Source organism: Hipposideros armiger, unplaced genomic scaffold (assembly GCF_001890085.2).
Source record: "Hipposideros armiger isolate ML-2016 unplaced genomic scaffold, ASM189008v1 scaffold_1845, whole genome shotgun sequence".
Classification (NCBI taxonomy): domain Eukaryota; kingdom Metazoa; phylum Chordata; class Mammalia; order Chiroptera; family Hipposideridae; genus Hipposideros; species Hipposideros armiger.
The window spans coordinates 38,395-64,486 of record NW_017733195.1 but is presented as its reverse complement, the minus strand read 5'-3'; the positions used below and the strand labels follow the sequence as shown (position 1 = coordinate 64,486).

Below are 26,092 nucleotides of genomic sequence, written 5' to 3'. Positions count from 1 at the left end.
GAGGGCAGTGTCACTGGCCCTCATATGTGGGATCCGAACCGGGGCCCTCTGACATCCCAAGCGAGTTCTTAACCATCGCGCCACTCGGCCGGCCCCCCAGATCTTTTTATGTGCTTTGTCTGGTGAAATGTTTAAGAATCTGCTGCTGTTGTTCATAATGATGCAATTACATAACAATAATGGATGCTTAGAAACTTCTAGATGCAGATACCATGAGAACTAATATATAAGCTCTAACCTGTGGAGACATTCAGAGTTCTAAGCAGTTGACATGTGTGTGTCGGTTTATATTTAAAACAACCTTTTTACCCCAGCTTTATTGAGATACAGTTGGCATATAACAAACATCGTGTAAGTTTAAGGTGCACACCATGATGATTTGATATATATATATATATATATATATATATATTGTAAAATGATTACTCAATAAGGCCAATTAATACCTCCATCACTTCATGTAATTATCTTGTTTTTTGTGGTAAGAACATTTAAGGTCTACTCTCTTAGGCAGACATTGTTATTGTCCTGGTTTTACAGATGAAAACAAATTCAGTGAGGTTAAGAAAGGTGCTCAGGGTTACACAGACGGCAAGGGGAATAGCTGTGTTTCAAAGCCAGGTGGTCTGGCTCCAGACTCAGTGCTCTTCACCTCAGAGCTCCACTGCCTTGGGCATGGAGCCGCTGTGCTATACAGAGAAATGGTGGAACGAAAATTTCAACCTAAGCATTCTACCTCCTGAATCCTGCACACTTAACCACTATGCTCTACTGTCATGGACAACTGTATCTCAAATCTTGCCCAATTTATTTCTAGATTTAGATCATTGTCTACCATATCTTCCTATGGTAGGACTTATTTGTAGTGGGTGTTTGCTTTTGAGATTAATTAATGAAACGTTTTGTTTACCCATCTCTCAGGTGACACTATCTTAAAAACTGTGCAGGGAGTTGTGACAAAGTTCTGTAATAATTATGGCTTCATTGATGAGTTGATCTACTTCAGTGGTGATGTTGTGACTGGCGGTGTGCTTCTGAAAGTTGGACAAAGAGTTACTGCAATTGTGGAAGAAGATACAATATCTCATGAATTGAAAGCGATCAAGGTAAGATTATTGTGAGTTTGAGGACTGTCTATTCCTGGGGGGCTTTCCATCTTACGTCTATTAATTCAACTTCCTTGAGGTGACGTGGTATAACAAATGTAGGTGGAATATGAAGTCCAATTCACTAGACTATGTGGGGCATTTTTTCTTATCTTTATACTGGTTTCTGTTTATGAAAGTATAAATCGTATATCTATTTTTCAATATTTAAAAATAAGGTTAACAGTGATAATTATTAGATTTTATACGATACTGACAACTTCCTTTTTTCAATACAAAACAATTTTTGTATTTGTTGAAATGTAATTGCTAGGTGAACAGATATGCATTTTAATCACTTTGTTTTTTAAAGATTTTATTGGAGAAGGGGAGCAGCCAAGTTGTTGTCCTTCAGTCTTAGTTGTGGAGGGCGCAGCTAGCTCAGTTCCAAGTCCAGTTGCCATCCGGCCGCCCCTTTGGCAGCTCGTGGCTGCTCAGCTCAAGGTGCCGTGTTCAATCTTAGTTATGGGTAGGCGTAGCCCCCCATCCCATGCGGGAGTCGAACCAGCAACCTTGCTGTTACGAGCACGTGCTCTCACCAGCTGAGCCATCCTGCTACCTGTTGGCAGCTCAGCTTGGGTGCAGCTCATTGGCCCACGTGGGGATTGAACCTGCGACCCTGTTGCTCAGAGCTCACGCTCTTAACCAACTGAGCCACTCTGCTAGCCCTTAATCACTTTTTAAAAACAGCTTTATTGAGATACAATTTGCATACCATAAGATTCTCTGGTTTTAAGGGTTCAATGATATTTTTAGTAAATTTACAGTCATGCAACCATTACCTCGATACAGATTTTAATAGGTACAGTAGTCTCCCTTTATCCACAGTTTCAGTTATGTGTGGTGAACCGTGATCCAAAAATATTAAGTGGAAAATTCCAGAAATAAACGATTCGTAAGTTTTCAATTGCTCACCATTCTGAGTAGCGTGATGAAATCTCACACTGTCCTGCTGTCCCTCTTGGAATGTGACTCATCCCTTTGTCCAGTGTCCCCAAGCTGTAGGCGCTCCCTGTCCAGTAGTCACTTAGTAGTCTTCTCTGTTGTCAGATCGTCTGTCATAGTATCACAGTGCTTGTGTTCAAGTAACCTTTATTTTACTTAATACTGGCCCCAAATCACAGGAGAAGTGATGCTGGAAATTTAGATATGTCAAAGATAATCTGTAAAGTGCTTCCTTTAAGTGAAAAGATGAAAATTTTCACCTTAATAAGGGAAGAAAAAATTTGTATGCTGAGGTTGCTAAGATCTATTAGTAAGAATGAATCTTCTATCTTTGAAACTGAAGGAAAAAAATTCATACTAGTTTTGCCATCCCACCTCAAACTGCAGAAGTTATGGCCACAGTGGATGATAAGTGTTTAGTGTCGAGGGAAAAGGCATTAAATTTGTGGGTGGAAGGTGGGAACAGAAAATGTATTTCGATTGATGGCAACATGTTGCACCAGAAAGCATTGAGCCTATATGAAGACTTCAGTAAGGGATCCCCTGAAACAAGTGACACCAAGCCATTTACTGCAAGTATTACAGGTGCCCTTGATACTGTGCTAAGGGCTGGCTGCCTGCCCTTGAAAAAGTTAAAAATTGAGAGACAAGGTTGGTGGGAAGAAAAGCAGATTTATTCAGAATGCTGGTGTTCTGGGAGGATGGCGGACTCCTGTCCAAAGGCCACCTCCTGTTCCTAGAATGGGCAGAAGGTTTTATAGGTGCACATGAAGAACAAAGGAAAGGGGGAGTCAGTCAGGCAGGTCCCATGGCTGACATCGCTTACTGGGGTCTGTTTTAAGGTAATGTTATATCCTGACTGGGACTCCACCACCTTGGCCTGGGGCTTTATGTGTCACCAGTGAAACTTCAAGGGAGTTGCAAAATGGATTCTTCTGTCCGGGCGCCTGAGGATTAAGAAGTTGCTCTTTCCAGGTTAGGATTCTTCTGATCAAATAGATTAACGAGGTATGGGTAGATTTAGGAAAGAACAAAACTGAATTCTTAAGTCAGTCAGTGAGAGGAGAAACAAAGAGAAAACAGCTGAATATCAGGATGGATCTACAAAAAATGTAAACTAAATAGCTAAGTCTAACTACAGGTGGCTAGATAGCGAGCTATGCCATGAGGAAAACTGCAAAGTAGCTAAGTCTAATTACGTTATTGATTTACCGAATTTCATCCTTAACACCCTGGGTTCTTGCAGTCTCCCAGATGGAAATTAAGAGAGATCACCATAAGAAAGTTCAGGCAAGAGGCAAAGATTTATTAAGCCTGTGCACAAGGGAAACCAACACTGAGAAAGAGAAAGTTCTAGTGACTCCTCCAGAGAAGCCGGGAACAGGGTGTTAGAAGGGTTGGGGGGAGGGGAAGGGGAGTTCCAGGGAACTGAAAGAGAAGTCTGTTTCTTTAGTCATAGATGACATTGTTTCACATCGTACTCTTGGGCTCCAGCAGCCGGTTGCAGCTACCTTGGAGAATTCCTTCCTTTCACAAAGCAGACTTGTAAATTCTGGAAACCCTGAAGTATCTCCTGCTTGACAAACAGCACATCAGCAACAGAGAATTACACTGTGAGAACAAAAGGAGTTGGGCAAAAAGAGCAATTAACATGTGAACAAAGGCCTAATTGAGACATTATTTAATTCTAGCTGCCACAATACTAGGGGCATTAAAATTACAAAGGGCTCGGCCACACAAGTTAAGGGATGGTTGCACAGATTCAGGAATAGGTTTGGATGGAGAAATGTAAAAATTACTGGAGAGGCTGTGTCTGCCGACAAAGAACGTGCTGCAACATTTCTGATAAGAGTTGAAGCTGATGAGGGTTTGGTACTATCCGCAGTTTCATGCATCCACTGGGGGTCTTGGAATGTACATATTCCATGGATAAGGAGGGGTCACTACTGTATAATCAAATTATGTATGCTTCAGCTTCATTGTACCGATTGGCACTGTGAAACGGCCTGTTTCTCAATATTGACAAGGATGGAAATACTGTCAATCTTTGAAATCTTTGCCAATCTGAAAAATGAAAACCTGTTTCATAGTTTTACTTTGCATTTCTTTAAGTGTTGATGAAGGTAGAGCAACTTCTTAGAGCTGTTTATATTGGGTTGTCCGAAAAGTCATGACACACTTTTGCAACGACAGAAAGAATACGTCATGACTTTTCCTACAACCCAATATATTAGGAGCATTAGAGCTGTTTGTATGTTATGGAAATTAGAGCTTTGTTAGGAAATTTATCATATGAATGCTTTGCAAATATTTCCTGCAAGACTGTCTTTCAACTTTATGGAGTTCACTTTTTACATACTTCAGGTGTGGCCATCTTGTCCCCCTGGCTTTTTGGTTTAATAAAAATCCTTATAAAGGTTTAACTCCATTTCATAATTTACACAAATATTCACTTAGATTTTCTTCTGAAAGTTATTTATTTACCGTATTTCCCCATGTATAAGACGCACCATTTTTCCAAAAATTTGGGGTCTAAAAACTGGGTGCGTCTTATACAATGGTTGTAGATTTTTTTACTTGCATTTCCCGCTTTTTTCACACTTGTTTTTGTGCTCATACAACTACTGTATAAGACGCACCCGGTTTTTAGACCCCAAATTTTTTGGAAAAGTGTGCATCTCATACATGGGGAAATACGGTGCATCTAAACATTCAGACTGCCTGGAGTTGATTGGGGTATAACAATTAAGAGAAGGATCCAGGTTTTATTATTGTCTACCCTCTTATACCCATACCTTTAATGAATAATCCTGTTAAAAATATTTCACAGCTAAAAGTTTTTCTGAAAGAAAGGTTTTATTGAGCCAAATGCTAGCCAGAAAAGGACTAGGTCCTGAGGCATGCAGTCTAACTACCAGCAGCAAGGCCAGGTGGAAAAGACAACATGTCCGCTGTCCTGGAGTTGACAAATTTTTTTATACATTACGTTTTGGATAAGAAAGATGTAAGTTGTTGTGAAAGAATTTACATTGGCTACAGATAAGGGGTGGGAAAAGGGGAAGCGGGACCATTCTAGAATAGGTGCACAGCCCATAAGGAAGAAATGCTACTTTTGATTGGTTACGGGCAGCAGTCCTGAAAGTCTTTGCATTTGCAGGATGCAGAGACATCTAGTGGTCCGCTAATAGACGCCTGGAGGTTGATTGAGGCTTCAGCAAACATTCAGGAATGTGAGCAGTCTTTTGTTAGTTGGCTCACAGCTATTAACTGCTTAACTATTCCTGTCTTTTTCTCTTACTCTCTGGCTGCTGTAATTTAATTTGGAATATTTTAGGATTTTTCTTTTTGTCAATCCACTTTTCCCCTACTGAGCTGAAATGCTACTTCTTTCATGCGCTACATTCCTTTGGCATTGTAAACTGTGGGGACATTCTACTGTGGTCATTTAATTGTATTATCTTGCCCTGAAGGTATAATCAAGTGTTTTGAAATACTGAAGCATTATAACACTTTGAAATATTTGGGAGCCTGGTTTCCCTGTCAGAAATTTGTTTAAGTTTTTGAAATTTTCCTGATCATTCTTGTATGTTGGTTTTTCTGCATCAATTTAAAAACATTGTGTTTAGATCCCCCACTCTCAGCCACAACAACCACAACAACCGTTGGGATTTTGAAATGGGGATGACTGAGTTTATAGATTTATTATAGGGACATATATGACATAATGGCAATTGCCTTTTCCTCCACAAGGCATGAATCTCTTCTTTTATGCTTCTGAATGGTTTTATACTTTTCTTCCGATAGGTTCTGTATATTTCCTGCTAATTTTATTTCTCAGATTTTTAATATTTTTGTTCCATTGTCAATATACGTTTTTATTTAAATTATTTATTTTACTTTTAAAAATAAACTGAATTTTAGTATAAATTAAAACATTATTAATATATTTATATATTATTTGTTCAGACCAATTTTGTCTCCTATAAGAAAAGTATTGATTTTTGTTATATAACTTGGTAGGTGGCAAACTTACTGAACACTTTGTGACTTTCTTAAATGATTGAGATGCGCTTTATTATTATTATTACTATTATTTAGGTAGCACTGTCAACTGAATGCTTAATATACACTTTCTCTAAATTTGAAAGTTTTATATACACATAAAATCATACGTAAATAATTCAAACTCTAGAGATATATAAAATGAAAAGTAAAAATCATCCTTTGTGCCCTCTTGGGCAAATTTTATTCCTGAGATATTGTGCTTTTTGTGGTTTTTACTTTTAGAAATAGAAGCTCTCATCTTGTGGGCACCTGGATAACATGCATAATATGCCTATACCTTTTCTTGATTTAGCAATGTTGTAATCCAGTGAAAGCTCAAACTGCTTGCCACACAACAGCCGATAAGTCGAGTGACAAAGAGTTGGGGCAAGGAAAGTGATTTTATTTGGAAAGTCAGCAAGCCAGGAAGATGGCAGACTAGCATCCAAAAGAATCATCTTGAGAAAATACAGAATTCAGGCTTTTATGTCAGTGGAAGGGGAAACTGGAGGGGTTTGAGATCAGGAGGTGACTGATGACTGCAGACATCTGGACGCCAGCAAGGGTCTGAGGGGGATAGTGAAACTTCTTTGCTTTTGGTCAACAAACTCTGGTGTTCCCAGTCATGAGGTTCCTATAAATCTTTGATAAACAATCTTTTTGGGGAGGTAGTTTTGAGCAGGGAGGTTGTTTCAGTAATTCATAGGCTGCAGGTTAGATTTCTTTCATGATTTGTATGTCTATGTGCAGGATTAAGCAAAGTTGCTAATCGACATGTTATGAGAACTGGGCAGGCTCGAGCAAGATGAGTCAAAAAGACCGCGCATTTTATGCTACTACAATATTAGCCAATGTTTATTGACTTTGTATCATGAAAGATGTGGAATTCGGTTAAATTGCATTATCCGTTTCTCTGTTCCCTTTTATCAATATTGTCTTAATTTATACCAACACACATATGTGCCACATTCTTTTTAATTCTTTTGTAGGTTACCATTGTAAGTTCAAAATCAACAAAGAGTTAATTTTTTTACATGTATAATGAGAAATAATATGATTTCAGGATCTTAAAAGGGAATCCTTTTTTTTTTTAAGATTTTTATTGGGGAATTGGGGAAGGGGAACAGCCAAGTTGTTGTCCTTCAATCTTAGTTGTGGAGGATGCAGCTAGCTCAGTTCCTTCATTCTTTATATTTCTGCACAATTTAACATCAGAATTGTATATTCCATGAAGATTATAAAGAAGTCATCTATCAAGCCACTTTAGGACTAGCACGCCATGGGGGCTAGGGTTGCGTAGCTTTTCATTTTCTTACAAAGCTAGTTTTGTTTTGTGGTTTGTTTTAACTGAACTCTTTTTTCTTCCTGTCTTTTTAGGTCATCCTTTTTTTGTTTTTTTTAAAGATTTTATTGAGGAATTGGGGAATGGGAACATTGTGTTTTTCCAGGACCCATCAGCTCCAAGCCAAGTTGTTGTCCTTCAATCTTAGATGTGGAGGGCGCAAGCTCAGCTCCAAGTCCAGTTGCCGCTTTCAATCTTAGTTGTGGGGGTGGGGGGGCACAGCCCACCATCCCATGCAGGAGTCAAACTGGCAACCTTGTTAAGAGCATGCACTCTCTCCAGCTGAGCAGCTGCTCAGCTCAAGGTGCTGTGTTCAATCTTAGTTGCAGGGGAGCGGGGTGAGGGGGGCACAGCCTACCATCCGGGAGTCGAATTGGCAATAGTGTTGTTAAGAGCGCACGCTCTATCCACTGAGTCATCCGGCGCCCGTTGACAGCTCAGCAGCAGCTCAGCTAGGGTGCAGCTCACTGGCCCATGTAGGAATCAAACTGGCAACCTTGTTGCTCAGAGCTTGCGCTCTTAACCAACTGCGCCACCTGGCCAGCCCCATAGGTCATCTTTCTTTTAAGGGCCAATATCTGTATTACCTTCTCTTCCTGACATGTGACATCCCACTTAAATCTGACTTCATCCACCTACCCGCCATGAACGCAAGACTACCCTTGCTCATATATGTGGAAATCACTTATCAAGGAATGTGAAAGTGGAGCTCCAGGCTTTGCCCGTTTTTACCCCACTGCCGCTCCCTACCCAGAAGAGCCCTCCATCTGCTGCTCCTCCGTCCACACGGATGGTTTATTCTCTGGTGTCTGAGTGTCTCAAGTCAAAGCTCCTGGTCACTAATGATGTGATTTTTTAAAATTCAATTTAAATTTTAGGCAGCCTAAAAGATGATGTGTGTTTGAGAGACAGAAAGATGGTCCAAGATGCTGGAGCATGGTTACGGGGAGTAAGAGTATTAGATGAGGGCACCGAGGAAAAGATCATGTATGGCCTTGTAGATTGGGATAAGCAGTTTAGGATTTACTTGAAGTGAGGCATAAGTCCATTAAAATATTGAAAGCAGAGAAAAGACAGATTTCATGCATCATTAAAAATAAACATTGGCTTGTGGACAATGTTCGGAAGCAGAGGGGTGACATCGAATGCTTTTGCAACATTTTGGATGTAAAATGCTTGTTGTGTGGACTAGAGTGGTAAGAACAGAGGTGATGCGAAGTGGTCAGACCACAGGCATATTTTAAAGGTATTGATGTGACTTGCTGATGGATTGGATGGGTGTATGAGAGAGTAAGGGTTATGCCGAGGGTTTTGTGGTGAGAACAGGTTAGCTCAATTGCCATTTCCTGAGATGGAGAAGATGGAAAGAGTGCAGTTTTTTGTGGGAAGTTGAAGACATGTTAAATTTTGTACATGCTAAGCATGAGACACCTGTGATGCATCCCTGTCTGTAACTTAGTGTACTCAGTTCAGGGGCAAGAAACAAGAGAAGGACCTAACAAAGGAGGCTGTGATGCAGCTGTCTCAGCTGAGAGGGTTGCCGCACAGAAGCCAGGCAATGTATTTCAAGAAGTAAGGAATGATCAACTGGATCAAATGCTAAGAGACTGAGTGATGAGAGCATGGAATAATGACCATTGGACTTGGCAGCCGGGAGGTTGCTGGTGATCTTAAGAGCAGTTTCAGAGGAATACTGGGGACAGAAGTCTGATCAGAGGGGAATGAGGATGGAATGGGAGATGAGAAAGTGAGTATAGACAATTTTTAAAAATATCTTCTGCTAAGAAGAGGAGCAAAGAAATGATACTGAAGGGGAAATGAAATCAAGGGAGGTTTATTTATCTTTTAAGACAGGAGAGTTTAGAGTATTTTTGCATGTTGATTCATTAGAAAGATTGTTCATGTAAGAAGACAAGCAATAACTGTTGGAACGAAGTCTACATGGAGGCAAGAGGGAATGGTACCATGTACCCAGTGAAGGGGTTGGCCTTGGTTAAGGGCTTGCACGTCCCTCCATTGTTATAGAAGGGAAGGCAGAGAAAGTCAGGACAGGTGCTAGAAGGTTGATGTAGGAGCTCCTGTCCAGTAGCTTTTATTTTCTCAGAAATATCTGTGTATACTAATTTCTCATCAATGGACATAAAATATTTTTTGTAATTAAAAAATAACAAGATGATGTTATAGTGATGAGGCGTAGATAGTTTCAGATTATGGGAAGACGTATTTACTAGCTATGACAGTGAGTGTGGAGTCAGGGAACAGAGAGGACGAGGGCCTTATGGAACATTCACTTGGATATTGGCAGGAGTGGTAGTCAAGAGTTAGTTGGCAGTCTGGTGCTTCATTCCTCAATGAAAGTGAATGAGAGGAAAATAACCAAGAGATTGGCACTGGCAGCTGGGAAGCCATGGATAGAAAAATGGGAATAGGCCATGAGCTAGTTTATTCAAAACATAACATGAAAACGAATGTACACATCCATGGATCAAGTTTACATTAGAAACTTTGGAAGAAGAAATTCCACTCCTAGGAGTTTATCCTACAGAAATAAAACAGGCAAGTAAGCAGTGTGTTAGGATATAAGACAACTGTTCAACTCTGTGGAATTTAATCTATAAATTATGGCACTTCCATTCAGTGGGATTCCATATTATCCTTTAAAGTAACACTTCAGCAATCTGTTGACATATTTGTGATCATTTGATGACACATTAATAATAAAAATAATATTAAATTTTCCCTTAAAATAGTGCATGCATATTTATACATAGTAAAAACATCTAGAGCAGGGTTAGTATTAGAATATGGTCAGTGTTTATCTTTAGATAGGTAGTAGATTTAGATTATATGTAGTTGCTTTTTTCTTTTCTGTGTCTGATATTTTTTTGCATAATGAACATGTATTATTTGTACAATTAGAAAAGTAAAATATAAAATAAAGGGCATTATATTTTCAATAATACAAATTTTGAATGCCTCCTTATTATAGATAAATTAAGCCCTGATTTGACTTGCCTTTTTTAGTACCCCCCCACCCCCATTATTTTGCCAACTTTATCTCATGCTTTGTACCCCCAGGTACAATGATATGGAATCTTATTTTTTTCTTTCTTGTTCCTCTAACTTATATGTCTTCTTTCCTCCCTTGCTCTCTCCCTACCAAAGAACTCAACCTTACTCCCATTTGCCAGGTAAAAATATTTCATTATTCAGAGCTTCTTTCTTCTTCTTTTTTTTTTTTTGTCTTAAAGAAGTCCCGCTAACATTCCTTGTAACACTGGTTTGGAGGTGATGAATATGTCCTGCCACTCCCTTCTGGCCTGGAAAGTTTCTGTTGAGAAATAAACTGGCAGTCTTTATTTATTTATTTATTTATTTATTTATTTATTTAAAGATTTTATTGGGGAACTGGGGAAAGGAAACAGCCAAGTTGTTGTTCTTCCATCTTAGTTGTGGAGGGCACAGCTAGCTCAGCTCCAAGTTCAGTCGCCATCCAGCCGCCCCATCAGTAGCTTGTGGCTGCTCAGCTCAAGGTGCCGTGTTCAATCTTAGTTGCGGGTGGGCATAGCCCACCATCCCATGCGGGAGTCGAACTGGAAACCTTGTTGCTAAGAGTGCACTTTCTAATCACTGGGCCATCCGTCCACCCGTCGGCAGCTCAGGGCAGCTCAGTTCAAGGTGCTATGTTCAGCCTTAGTTGCTGGTGGGCATGGCCAACCATCTTTTGCAGGAGTAGAACCAGCAACCTTGTTGTTAGGAGCATGTGCTCTCACCAGCTGAGCCAAGCTGCCACCTGTTGGCAGCTCAGTGGCAGCTCAGCTCAGGCACAGCTCACTGGCCCATGTGGGAATTGAACCTGTGACCCTGTTGCTCAGAGCTCATGCTCTTAACCAACTGAGCCACTCGGCCGGCCCCTCAGCTGACAGTCTTATGGGACCTGCCTTGTAAGTAATTAACTGCTTTTCTCTTGCTACTTTTAAGATTCTTTCTTTGTCTTTAACCTTTGAAATTTTAATTATGATGTATCTTGGTGTGGGCCTCTATGAGTTCATCTTGTTTGGGACTGTGTGCTTCCTGGGCTTGTATGTCTATTTCCTTCACCAGATTAGGGAATTTTTTTGTCATTATTTCTTGAAATCCATTTCAATGCCTTCCTGTCTCTCTTTTTCTGGTACCGCAATGATGCAAATGTTGGTACACTTGATATTATCCCAGAGACTTCTTAAACTATCCTCATTTGTTTGGATTCTTTTTGCTGTTCCAATTGGTTGTTTTCTGCTGTCATATCTTTTAAATCACTGGTTTGATCCTCTGCTTCATCTAATCTGTTGAATCGCTTTCATGTATCTTGTATATCAGTTATAGTCTTCATTTCTGACTTTTTTTTATGGTTTGTATATCCATTTTTATGTTTCCTAGCTCTTCGTTAAAGTTCTGCCTGAGATCACTGTGCATCCTTATAACTAGTGTTTTGAACTTTGCGTCTGGTAGATTGCTTGTCTCCATTTTGCTTAATTCTTTTTCTGGAGCTTTGTTCTGTTCTTTTATTTGAGACACATTTCTTTGTCTCCCCATTTTGGCTGCCTTCCTCTGTTTGTTTCTATGTATTAGGTAGGGCTGTTATTTTTTAGTGATGGTTGTTCTGTAGTGTTGTAATTTTTTTTAAAAGCAGTTTATTTTATTATGTTTCTTTTTTAGATTTTTTTATTGGGGAATTGGGGGAAGGGGAACAGACAAGTTGCTGTCCTTTTGTTCTTCAGTCTAGTTGTGGAGGACGTTGCTTCACTGGCCCAAGTTGGCACCATCATTGCACTCTTCCCGGGTGAGGCAGATCAGTCACCGGCTTCTGGACGGCCACTCACCGCGGCTGCTGGCCGCTCACGCTGGCTGCTGGCTACACATGGTAGCCCATGGCAACCCACTGCAGCAGGGGCTGCAGCCTACCCCGTCACTGGCGACTCACGGCAGCCCAGCTCCAGGTTGAGCTGTTGTTCAGCATCTTAGCTGTAGAGGGCAGTGTCACTGGCCCTCATATGTGGGATCCGAACCGGGGTGCTCTGGCGTCCCAAGCCAACTCTTAACCAACGCACCACTCAGCCGGCCCTGTAGTGTTGTAATTTTGATGTGATCTTGAGAGGAGGCAACCACAGCATTTACCTACTCTGCCACCTTGTCGAAAATCGTTTCTTTTATTGCCCTTTGATTGAGAATTCCTGGAGATGAGGAATAGTATATCTTTTATCTTTGAATCTAATACTATCAGTGCCTTAAACCTGGTTGGTGCATAAATAATATTTTCAGACACGATTTAAAGATATATGATGGTACAATGCAAAGAGTGAACCCTCATTTAAACTATGGATTTTAGTTAAATATATTGTATCAATGTTGGTTTATCAATTGAACACATGTACCAATTGGACAAACGCAAGATGCAAGTATTATAATATGGGGAACTGAGGGCAGAAGAGAGGAGTATATGTCCACTTTCTGCTCAATTTTCCTAAACTGCTCTAAAAAGTAAAGTAAAAAAAGACATGAAACTCAGGCATTATCATCTTATGTCTGTGATACGTTTGTCAGGTGAAATCTGTTCACCACTGTTTATGATAGTTGTTTAAACCATTTCTCAAAAAACAACGATTTCAGCATATGTTTTTGATTGTTGAACTTTTGTTATATTTGAAGTAACGCTTTCCGTATCTCACAGGTGGATCCTTTCTGTGGTAGTTACCATGGCCACGGACCGTCAGACTCCTGTACTGGAGTGTCGTTTGGCTGTCTTACCTGTCGAATGGATAATGCTGACCACGAGGCTTACTTCTCTCTAGATGTTGTTTGTAAAGGTACAATTTATGGTTTCTTTTAATTTAAATTTAGGTTTCACCTGTTTTTTAATTTTATAGATTGGATTTGGAGATGGTTATAGGCATCGTTTCCAAGGTCAAATTTGGAACATGCTTATTTGGTGAGAGGATTTTAGTGCTAGAACTACTTCTTCAGTGTCTTTGGCTTTATTCAGATGCTCTTTAATACTTGAGGCGGACCTTTGGAGTTGAAAATAATATACAGCAAGGGACAGATACATAATGTTTTTAAAACTCATGTTATCATTTGTTGTATTTTCATTTATTGGATGTAGTTACTAGAATTTGTGTAGTTTTTCCATTTATATATAAGCATTGAATTTCTTATCTAACTGAACGATATTACAAGTATATAAGGATACCATATTTTCAAATACTTCAAATGCTTTAAAATAAGGTTTGGAGATAGCTTTGTACCTTTCTGTTGGTTCCCAAACTGGTCCCTGAACACAGAGGACAAGGAGAGATGAAAGAAAGAGGCAAGCCACTCCAGATTGGTAGCAGACCAGGTTTGTCTTGGGCTTCTCAAGATGAGCAGATCTCCACACCTGCCAGCCAGCATCTTAAGAGCTTATATAGAGGCCTTAATGGGGTTCAGTCACTATTCTGTTCAGATGGTCTCAGAACACCTTGCTCTCTCAAGGCTGCGCCCTTGAAACAGCTCTGGCTATGGGAATGGTGAGTGGAACATTTATTCCAAGGACAGGGGAGGTGGGGAGGAGCCTTCCATTGCTTGGGTACAGCTCGAGTTCAACTAATGATCACGTCCTCTCGATGACCTCCAACACTTTCCGTGTGTGTGTGTGTGTGTGTGTGTGTGTGTGTGTTCATTGTTGAATTCTATTTGTAATTATCAAATATAAAATTTTGGTTTTTTATGCCTAAAGCAATAATTTGTTAATTTGTTTGTGCTAGTTGAGTTTAATTCAGCTCGAGATAGAGTGCTAGATATTGGCAAGACAAAGATAAAAATGACTTTATTAAAGCCTGCCTGCAAAGAGCTCATAGTCTAATTGAGAGAGACAGATATGTGAATACATTAAAAGAACATGATGGAAACAACATTACTGAGCAGAGGAGAGAGAATGATTGATTGTTATGGGAAGAACTGGGGAAGGCTGCCTGGGCAAGGTGCTCTCCGAGCTGAACTCCAGACCCCTCCAACCCCTTGCCAGGCTGGATTTTTAAAGATGAATAGAGGTAAAATTTTTGTACCTGTTTAAGACCAATTTGCTGCAATTTAGCTTGGATACAAAAGAGGAAGTTAGTTCAGCCACACTAGACCGCTTTCTATTTTACTTTTTATTGGAAATAAAAGCCAGGACTTGACCTCAGTCGTTAACACTGGAAGTACCCAAAGGTTACTGATTGTCTGGTGGCAGCTAGGATTTTAAGACTCATTGAGTCAGAAATACCCAATTCTAGAAGAAAAGGCCTCTGATTGCTAAACTCCAAAGGCAATTTCTTGGTCCCTATAACCATACTAACAGGAAGTCACCACGAATGGTAGCCCTCACTAGGAGAATTCTCAAGATGGGAGACACTTGAATATGTTTGTAATGCCAAAGAGATTAATCGAAGGTGAAGATGCTATCAGGAAGGCCTGATGGAATAAGGTCCCTGGGCAGAAAGAGAGGTTGGGATACAAAGCATAGGTAGAGGGATTTACTGCTGCAAAATAATGAATTGGAGTAACAACATCTTTGGGGGAGAGAGAGGGGTGAGGTATTAATAGATTGGCGATTAAAACAACCTGAGCAGCTAATCAGTCATACTTAGAATTGTCAAAATAGCAGTTGTTAATATGATTATGAAACCCAATGAAAATGGCAAAAAATCCAATTTAAAACATAATAGAATTCTAAAAGAAGGAAAATGTTAATTTCTTTTGTCTCATAATGGGGAATTAGTGTATTTTCTTATTGATGTTCATTCAACAGATATTTGAGTGCCTCACTCTGTTCCAGGTACTATATGCATAATATTTGCATTCTAATGAGGTAGACCTCAGACAATCAGCAAGTAAGAAAAAAAAGTTAGTTTTCTGCTCTCCAGGATTTGAACAAGGTACTCTGATAGTAAAACTGGGAATAGGGTGGGTTGGGGTTTACAGTACATAGCAGATTAGGAAAAGCCTCTCTGAGGAAGTGACACTTCATCTGAGACTGGAAGAATAAGAAAGAGCCAGCTGGGGAAAATATTTCAACCAGGGAAGAGTTCATTGTAAAAGTCCTGAAGTGGAAAAAATCTTGGCATTTCCTAGGAACTGAAGGGAGGACAGGGTGGCTAGAGTATGGTGAGTATGACTTGAATGAGGGATAATATGAAACAAGATTATAAATGTCAGTGGGATCCAAATGGTGTAGAATCTGGTACTGATTAAGTACATAATTTACACCATCAGATTTAATCCTATCAGGAACCTTCTGAGGTAACCATGGTGTGGTCAGCTCTAATAGGATGGTATAGATGAATATATGCAGACCATGTGTGACAGGAGTGTGTGAGAGGGAGTAGTAGTTTCATGTAAACCTAACCTAGAGTATCTCACATTTTCCCAGTGATCCTGCCAACTTAATGGCTTGGTAGAATCTTGCCATTTTTAGGCTGTGGCATGGGTCACGACATGACTAACTGGTCTACCAAGTGGTTGGCTGGGCCACAGCATCTCGCAGCATCTCTTATCTCTCCTATTATTACCTGAGACTGGTTGGAGTTAACTGTTCCTAGCCACTCATGTCCAACTAAGGACACTTTTTTTTAAATTGAGGAATTGGGGGAGGGGAACCAGCCCTCTCCATCTTAGTTGTAGAGGGCGCCAGTTGCCAGCTGGCTGCCCGTCGGCAGCTCATGGCCTCTAAGCTCAAGGTGCTGTGTTACAATCTTAGTTGCGGGTGGGCATAGCCACTATTCCATGTAGGAGTCGAACTGGTAGCCTTGTTGTTAAGAGCGCACGCTCTATCCACCGAGCCATCCGGGTGGCAGCTCAGCTCTTGGTGCTGAGTTGAGTCTTAGTTGCAGGTGGGTGTCGCCCACCATCAAACAGGCAGTCTTGTTAGGAGCATGTGCTCTCACCAGCTGAGCCATCCTGCCACCTGTTGGCAGCTCAGCGGCAGCTCAGCTTGGGCGCAGAGTCACTGGCCTATGTGGGAATCGAACCAGCGGCCCTGTTGCTCAGAGCTCGCACTCTTAAGCTAACTCTTAACCAACTGAGCCACTCGGCAGACCCAAGGACACTTTGTTTTATCGTCAAGTACCCTCCATGTGGTCCTTGGAAGGGGAAAGTTAGTTATCTTATGTTTGTAAAGTGTTTGGAAAAGGAAGGTAGATTATTGCTGGCTGTAGTTCAGATTTTACCATGATAGTGAGAACTCTGTTGACTGCAATGGAAATTATGAAGTGGAAGTTCATCATCCTGGCTCAAGGTTTTGTCTTTTATTAACAAAGATAGAGAAAATTTGAAAGCGTGTTACAGTTAACAGCCATATAACTACCACCTGGAATCTACCATTAATGTTTCATTATACATGTTTTACCACATATACAACCTTTTAGTTATCATTCCACCCATCCATCAGTGTATCTTATATTTTTAATACATTTGAATGTAAAATGTAAACACATAGCATTTCCTGAATACTTCAACATGTATATCAGCAACTCAAGTTCCGTATTTGTTTATGTTTTTTTTCTGAGTTTCTTTGGGGTTTGTGCACGTACCTAAACATTACCCTCATGCCCTTCCCCAGTCAATCCTTGTCCTAACCTCCCAGGAAAACAATGCTTTGCTTTTTTTCCCACCATAGATTTAATTAGCCTGTCTAGAATTTTATAGAATGGAATCAGACATATATACTCTTTTACGTAAGACATTTTTTACTCAGAAGAATATTTTTAGATTCATCTATGTTGTTGCATGTGTGTGTAGTTCACTCCATTATATTGAATATATCAGTTTCTTCATTTTCCTGGGTTTTTTTGTTTGTTTGTTTTTTACTTTACGTGGTTTTTGAGTTTATTTTTTGGTGATAGACCGGGAAGCACTGAGCAGCCAAAGATACAGAGACAAGAAATGGCATTTAGCAAGCATTTACTATGTGACAAGCATAGTTTAAGCACAGTACCCACTGAAACTCAGGCAAGTGTACACATTTTCATTTTTATGTTTTAACTACCACCTAAAACAATAGAGTTGAAACATATGATTACTTAGCTTTGAAATTGGTCCCAAAAAATCAGAAACAGTAAACAAAATCTCTCAGCTGTGACTTGGAGGAACTCCCCTAAGACATGTGACTACTTATAACCATTGGGTTATCAGAAAAGTCATGATGTATTTTTTCTATGTTTTTTGTTGCAAAAATGCGTCATGACTTTTCTGACAACCCAATATATAACCAGCTTAATATGCGAGGGCGTGCCTTCCAGTTGATCCATTATTCAAAAGTAGTTGAAGCTGAAGTGCTCAGATGTGCAAGAGATAACTTAACTGCCACCCGAGGCATGCAACGGGAGCGATGGAGCCAGGCTGTTGGGTGCATTGGTCAAGCTGGTGAGTCAGTTCATTGGAGGACTGTTAAGAGAGTCTCTACTGTAAATTGCAGAGTTGGAGTTCAGACCCAGGCATCTGATTCCAGACGCCATCTCCTAAAATACTTACCCATGTCAATGTAAGAAATGTCCAAACATATAGAGAATTTTTATGAGTTTATTTGAGCCAAACTGACAATTGCCAGGAAGCAAAATTTCAATGAATTGAGAAAATGTTCTCTCTCCGTTTTCCTATTGACGGTCATGCTGGGTGTTATCAGCTTTTGGCTATTATGAATAAAGCCGTTAAAAAACAAACAAACCAAGTCTTTTGTGGGCCTGTGATTATGTTTGTCACAGCTAAATGCTCAGGACTAGGACTGAAACTGCCGAATCATAGTTTAAGGAAAAACATAAATCTAGGGAAACATAGGTTGACATTTTATATAGAGTATACTGGGAAGGTTTTACTGAAAAAGGAAAGTTGCAGTAAAGACCTGAGGGGCAGTGAGGACATGAGCCACAGGGGAATTTACAGGTAATTGTAAGGATTTGGTCTTTTGGAGGGTTGTGAGCAGTGATGTGATATAAAGTGAGTTAAGTTTTAAGATTTTCACTCTGGCTGTCATGTTCCAAACACACTACATGGGACAAGGATGGAATTGGGAAGACAAGTTAGGAATCTGTTGCCATAGTCCTGGGGCGTGATGATGGAGACTTGACTAAAGTTAGTGGAGGCTGTAGGAACTGATTTGATTCCAGAAATATTTTGAAGGTAGAAATGAAAGTATTGGCTAATGGATTGGACATTTGGTGTGAAGAAAAGTAGAGTCAAACTTCTAACTTTTTTGTTTGAGTAATGGTAAGGGTAGAGTTTCCATTTTGGAAATGAATAAAGATTGAGATGCACTATTGAATACATGAGAAGAACAGCAGGAACTCAGCTTTAGACAAAATAATTTGAGTAAGTACTTGGATATATAAATCTGAAGTTGTTTAGAGCTGCAGTTATATACATATTGGACATATTGGAGTTATCAGCCTATGGATATTACATAAAGCCGCACAAAAGAAGCATGTATAGGAGAGAGAGAGCGAGAGAGAGAAAGAGAGAGAGAGAGAGAGAGATTGAGAGATTGATTCAGTACATGTCTTGGGTCATTCTAAAATACAGTTGTAACTTCCAGTCAAGGAAGAACAAGGAAAGAACTATGAAGGAACTAGGAAATTCTGGGTCATAGGGTACAGAAATGTTTAGTTAGTAGATATTGCCAACTTTCTAAAGTGGTTGTACCAATTTTCACTTCCAGCATCAGTATTTGAGAAATCCATTTGCCTCAAATCCTCCACGGTACCTTTGTATCCTGTGTGTGACTCACTTTTAACTTATTGTGAAGATCTGTAAATATTTGTTTCAAACTGTAAAACATGAAATATATAGAATTCATCACCTGTCCCAAAACACCTGAGAAAATTGTTTCTTCCTGTAGCAATGTGTTCTCCTGTTACTTCTACCAGTAATAGCAATCAACATTTATTTGGTGCTGGTTGTATACCACGCACTGTTCTATGAGTTTTATATGTATCCATTAACTGTCCCTTCAACTCTGTGTGGTAAGTACTACTATTATGCTTCTCATGTTATAGATGAAGAAATCGAGGTACAGAGAGGTTAAGTAACTTGACCAAGGTTGCAAATTGAGTAGGCAGCAGTATCAAGGTTTGAACCCAGGCAGTCGGATTCGTATTTGTGCTCTTATGTACTTTCCTGCCTCTTCAGAAGGAGTTGTGAATACCCAAAGGTTTGATAAATCCTGAGCTGCTATCAGAAAGATTGCCCTGGGATGCCCAGCTGACACTTTTCCCCAACCAACTTTGTTAAATCAGTAGAGAAAATCAATGCCTAAAGGATTATAAACTTCCTTGCTGACAGGATGATTTACAGGTTACCTGTTTTAAAATGTTTAAAATGTACCATCAATGTAATAGAAACTATTTTCGGGTACTACAATGGTGAGGTAACTTGTGAAATTTAACATTACCAAAAAATAAGAGATAATGCCAACTTGATTTCTCTCCATGGCTGTTTTAGGTTTTGAGCCGTATCCGGGTGACCGAGTACAAGTTGAGTTTTGCACCCAGCCAGACACTAGGAGCAGAAAGGCCATCTCTGTGAAGCCTCTGAGACACAAGCACGTGCATGAGGTAGTTTGTTTGCATGTTGCTCTTCCTTTGTTTCTCTTATCCTTCCTGTAGTGATAATGTTTGCTGCTCAGGGTTCTATTGGGTGTGTTGAAAACCTAAAAGAAAATATATTCTTTGCCAAAGAGGAGTCAATTATCTTATTGAAAACGCTGTGCCTCTGAAAGGAAATAATTAGAGACGAATATAGAATACACATATAATTAAGATCTAAACCATGTAGTTTCTTTGGGAAGTACTGCAATGTTCTGAGAGCAGCAAAAACAGCCAATAAATTCTATTCAGGGAATTGCTGGGTGGAAAAGAATGAATGGAGTGGGTTGCATGACAAGAGGTTACACTAAATGTTGGGTATGATTTGGGTAGCGGAGACTGAAAATGAGTGGGAAATTTATTCTGCACAAAGGTGTAGGTGAAGCTTGGAATGTGGCAGTAGGGAAAAAAGATGTTCTATTTACCCCCACATTCCTTTCTCACTCAACCCCTTTCACTCTCTCCACCTTAACTGTAGAGGTTAATGGATGTTGTATATTATATTTAGAGCAGAGTTTCTAATCCTGGACTTGAACCCCATCTGCAGAGATTCTGGCTTAGTTGGTGTGAAATGGGGTCTGGGCATGGGTAGTTTTACAAAGCGCTCCTGGTGTTTCAAATGTGCCAGCCAGGTTGGGAATTACTGATTTGGAGTGATCTACAGAATAGAGGCAGACTGAGGATGTGCAGACAGTGTCTGATGCTTTTACATAAACATTTCCATCATTTACATTCACAGGCCTGCATTACCAGCCTACGTGGAAGAAGTGGGGTGATAGATGATAGTGTCTTTTTCACCTTGGATTCTCTGAAACTTCCTACTGGATATACACCTCAAATATCTGACATCATCAACGTCGTTGCAGTGGAGAGCAATCAGTCCTGTTATACTTGGAGAGCAATTTCTATGATTCCAGTGAAAAAGTCTTAATAAGAATATAACGTTTTTATTCCCTGTGCAGCTTTTCTTCTCTTGGCAGTACAGGGCTTGATTTAAATGTGTTTTGAAAAAAAAATCGTTCAGTAAACCTTCATAATGATTTTCAAATACAACCCTTTAATATCCTGTGTGGGTTGGGTAAATGGAGTGTATTTTCTGAAGAGTGTTCAGTATTTTTCATTATTGATTAAAGACATTTTCATCTTCATCCTTTGTAATAATTGTGTATTTGTAATTTTCTCTTTTTAAGTTGCTCTGTTTATTTTCATTTCTTATTTTTATTATTTTTTATTAGTTTCAGGTGTACAAAACTATATATATATATTTTTTTAATTAATTATATTTGACATTCAATATTATTCTACATCAACTTCAGGTATATAGTGCAGTGGTCAGGCATCTACACAGTCTATGAAGTTATCCCCCTGATAAGTCCAGTGCCCATCTGGTACCTTACATGATCTTTACAACATTATCGATTATATTCCCCATACTGTATTTCACATCCCCATGACTATCTTCTGACTACCAATTTGTATTTTCTAATCCTTTCACATTCTCCCCCTCCCATCTAGCAACCATCAGTTTCTTCTCTATCTCAGTCTATTTCTGTTTTGTCTTTTGTTTATTCTGTTCTTTAGATTCCACATATAAGTGAGATCATATGGTATTTGTCTTTCTTAGTCTCACTTATTTCTCTTCACATAATATCCTCTAGGTCCATCCATGTTTTACAAATGATAAGATTCTATTTTTTTTATGACAGCATATTACTCCATTGTATAAATGTACCACAATTTTTTTGTATATGAAATTTACCTCTTTTTTTGAGATTTTTATTGAGGAATTGGGGGATGGGAACAGCACTGGGGAATTGGGGGAAGGGGAACAGACAAGTTGCTGTCCTTTTGTTCTTCAGTCTAGTTGTGGAGGACGTTGCTTCACTGGCCCAAGTTGGCACCATCATTGCGCTCTTCCCGGGCAAGGCAGATCAGTCGCCGTCTTCTGGATGGCCGCTCATTGCGGCTGCTGGCCGCTCATGCTGGCTGCTGGCTACACACGGTAGCCAAACCAGCTCTTAACCAACGCACCACTCGGCCGGCCCAGTACCACAATTTCTTTATCCAACCATCTATTGATGGGCATTTCGGTTCTTTCCATATCTTGGCTATTGTGAATAGTGCTGCAATGAACATAGAGGTGCATATACCTTCTTGAATTAGGGGGGTTTTTTTGTTTGTTTTTTGTTTTGTTTTGTTTTTAGCTGAGCCATCCTGCCGCCTGTTGGCAGCTCAGCAGCTGCTCAGCTCAGGCTGGGACTTGAACCGCTGTTGCTCAGAACTCAAACTCTTGAACGAGCTCTTAACCAAATGAGCCACATAGCCAGCCCGTTTTTTTGTTGTTGTTTTGTTGTATTGGGCAATTGGGGGAGGGAACAGCATTGGGGAATTGGGGAACAGACAAGTTACTGTCCTTCTGTTCTTCAGTTTAGTTGTGGAGGACGTCGCTTCACTGGCCCATGTTGGTATTGTCATTGTGCTCTTCCTGGGTGAGGCAGTCGCTTGCCAACCACTGGACGGCCGCTCACGGCAGCTCACACCGGCTGACAGCCACTCATGGTAGCTTACGGCAGCCCACTGCAGTCTACACTGTCACCGGTGACTCACAGCAGCCCAGTTCCAGGTCGAGCTGTTGTTCACCATCTTAGCTGTAGAGAGCACAGCGTCACTGGCCCTCATGTGGGATCTGAACCGACGGCCCTGCTGCTCAGAGCTTGCATTCCCAAGCCAACTCTTAACCAACGAGCTACTTGGCTGGCCCTCAAATTAGTGTTTTTGATTTCTTTGGATAAATACCCAGGAATGGAAATGCTGGGTAATAAGGTAGTTCTCTTTTTAGGTTTTTGAGGAACCTCCATACTGTTTTCCATAGTGGCTTTACCAATTTGCAATCCCACCAACAGTATATGAGGGTTTCCTTTTCTCTACATCCTCATTTGTTGATTTATTGATAATGGCCATTTTGACGAGTGGGGTGGTAGGTATCACATTGTAGTTATTTATATTTCTCTGATGATTAGTAACGTTGAGCATCTTTTCATGTCTATTGGCCATCTGTATGTCCTCTTTGGAGAAATGTCTCTTAATGTCCTCTGCCCATTTTTTAATTAGGTTGGTTGTTTTTTGTGTTTTTTTTTTGGTGTTGAGTTGTATGATTTTTTTTCTCTAGATAAATTTTGGGGGGTGATCCAAAAAAATAAAAAATAAGAAAATAAATTTTGGATATTAACCTCTTATCAGATGTGTCATTGACAAATATATTCTCCCATTCAGTAGGATGTCTTTGTTTTGTTGATGGTTTCCTTTGCTATGAAAAAAACTTTTTAGTTTGATGTAGTACCATTTGTTAATTTTTTTGTTTGTTTTCCTTTCCCGAGGGGATATATCAGTAAAAATATTACTAAGAGTTATGTCTGAGAGTTTACTTCCTGTATTTTCTTCTGGGAGTTCTATGGTTTCAGGTCTTACGTTTAGGTCTTTAATCCATTTTGAGTCTATTCTTTTTTTTTTTTTAGCTGAGCCATCCTGCTACCTGTTGGCAGCTCAGGGGCAACTCAGCTCGGGCCAGGCATCGAACCACTGTTGCTCAGAGCTCTCACTCTTGCACAAGCTCTTAACCAACAGAGCCACTCGGCTGACCCCGAGTCTATTCTTGTATGTGGTGTATGAAGGTGGTTCAGTTTCATGTTTTTGCATGTACCTGTCCAGTTTTCCCAATACTATTTATTAAGTAGACTGTCTTAACTCCAATGTAAATTCTCGCTTCCTTTGTCGTAGATTAAATGGCCATATAAGCACGGATTTATTTCTGAGCTCTCTATTTTGTTCCATTGATCTATGTGTCTGTTTTTATGCCAATACCATGCTTTTTTTATTACTATAGCCTTTTAGTATAATTTGATATCAGGTAGCATACCTCCCTCTTTGTTCTTATTTCTCAGGACTGCTATGGGTATTCAGGGTCTTTTATGGTTCCATATAAATTTTAGGATTATTTGTTCTAGTTCTGTGTTCCCAGATGGGAAGGTGGTTGGGGCTGGGTGAAAAAGGAAGTGATCAAGAAGTACAAATTGGCTGTTACAAAGTAGTCATGGGGATGTAGGGTATAGCATTAGGAATATAGTCAATAATATTGTAATATCTATGAATGGTGTCAGATTGATACTAGATTTTTGGGGTGGTAGATGTAAGGGGCTTTGGGAGACAGGGTGAAAAAAATAATTAAGAAGTACAAATTGTTAGTTACAAAACAGTCATGGGGATGTAGAGTAAAGCATAGGAAATATAGTCAATAATATGGTAATAACTATGTCTAATGCGAGGTGGGTACTAGACTATTCAGGGGGATCACTTCATAAATTATATAAATGTCAAACCACTATGCTGTACACTTGAAATTAATATAAAACAATATTGAATGTCAACTGCAATTGAAACATTAAAAAGGAGGAAGTTGAAGGGGAATAAGAGTTTCAGATTTTGAGGTGTAAAACAAGTCATGGGATATAATGTACAGCATAGAGAATATAGTAAAAAATATTGTGAGGGGCTGGCTGAGTGTCTCAGTTGGTTAAGAGCTCACTCAAGATTTTGAGCTCTGGGGCCGGCAGAGTGGCGCGATGGTTAACTGGCTTGGGATGCCAGAGGGCCCCGGTTCGGATCCCACATATGAGGGCCAGTGACACTGCCCTCCACAGCTAAGATGCTGAACAACAGCTCAACCTGGAGCTGGACTGCCATGAGTAGCTGGCGACGGCATAGGCTGCAGCCCCAGTTGCAGTGGGTTGCCATGAGCTACCGTATGTAGCCAGCAGCCGCAATGAGCGGCCGTCCAGAAGCCGGCGACTGATCTGCCTCACCCGGGAAGAGCACAATGATGGTGCCAACTTGGGCCAGTGAAGCAACGTCCTCCACAACTAGACTGAAGAACAAAAGGACAGCAACTTGTCTGTTCCCCTTCCCCCAATTCCCCAGTGCTGTTCCCATCTCCCCAATTCCCCAATAAAAATCTTAAAAAAAAAAAGATTTTGAGCTCTGAACAACAGCGGTTCGATTCCCAGCCCAAGCTGAACAGCCGCTAAGCTGCCAACAGGTGGTAGGATGGCTCAGCTTAAAAAAAATATTGTGATAACATGGTATGGTGTCAAGTGGTTGCTGGACTTACCATGATGATTAGTTCTTTAGGTATATAAATGTTGAATAACTATGGTGTACACCTGAAACAAATATAGTATTGTATGTTAGATGTATTCTAATAAAAATCTTTTAAAAAAGAAAGAAAATACAGAGACCTGCCACCCCAAATTTCTGTGGGTCCATTGTTCTGCAGTAGGACTTTCCAGTTTGTGTGCTGGGAACGTGCTGATATACATATTCTCCTCAGCTCACTTAGGGATAAATGCAAAGAAGATAAGGAAATAAGACAATCGTCTTGAAAAGCATTGGCCAACTAAGCCCTTGAGCCAAATCTGACCTGCACCCTTATTATTTTTAAACAGCTTTATGGAGAGATAATTGACATAACATACAATTCGCCCATTTAAAGTGCATAATTGAATAGTTTTTAGTATATTTGCATGGTATGCAACTATCACCACTATCTTGATTTTAGAACATTTTCATCCCCAATTGAAAACACACCATATCAAGAATAAAAATCAAATTGTACATCTTACCTTTTAGATAGTCACAGACATACTTCCTTTCCTGCATTTTAAAGTCAACTGATGTGGTTTGAAGCCCTATATACATTGGGACCCAACTGCATTCAATTGGTCACACATATTACATCAGACACCACTTGCAATCTGAATTTCAAATACCTATTTCCACCCAGGTGTGCTGCCTAAATTTCTTAAATTTAAATTTCCTACTGCAGTCTATCTTGAGCTCAAGCTCCAGTGTCATAAAACAATTTTTTTACCTCCCATCTCTGCAGCTATACCTTAGACTCACTATATTCCATGCCCTACCGGCTAGGACCA

General features: G+C 39.9%; 1 protein-coding gene across 1 annotated transcript in view; it reads left to right on the top strand.

Annotated features, from left to right (window-relative positions):
* The window catches only part of CT55 (cancer/testis antigen 55), a 30,610-nt gene extending 9,538 nt beyond the window's left edge, over window positions 1-21,072 (top strand). The window contains exons 2-5 of the mRNA XM_019634702.1: window positions 922-1,106; window positions 13,187-13,322; window positions 19,966-20,078; window positions 20,848-21,072. Of these exons, the coding sequence (XP_019490247.1) occupies window positions 922-1,106; window positions 13,187-13,322; window positions 19,966-20,078; window positions 20,848-21,039 (626 nt within the window). The 3' untranslated portion in view covers window positions 21,040-21,072. The remainder of the gene's footprint in view (window positions 1-921; window positions 1,107-13,186; window positions 13,323-19,965; window positions 20,079-20,847) is intronic.
* Window positions 21,073-26,092: the final 5,020 nt, after the last annotated feature.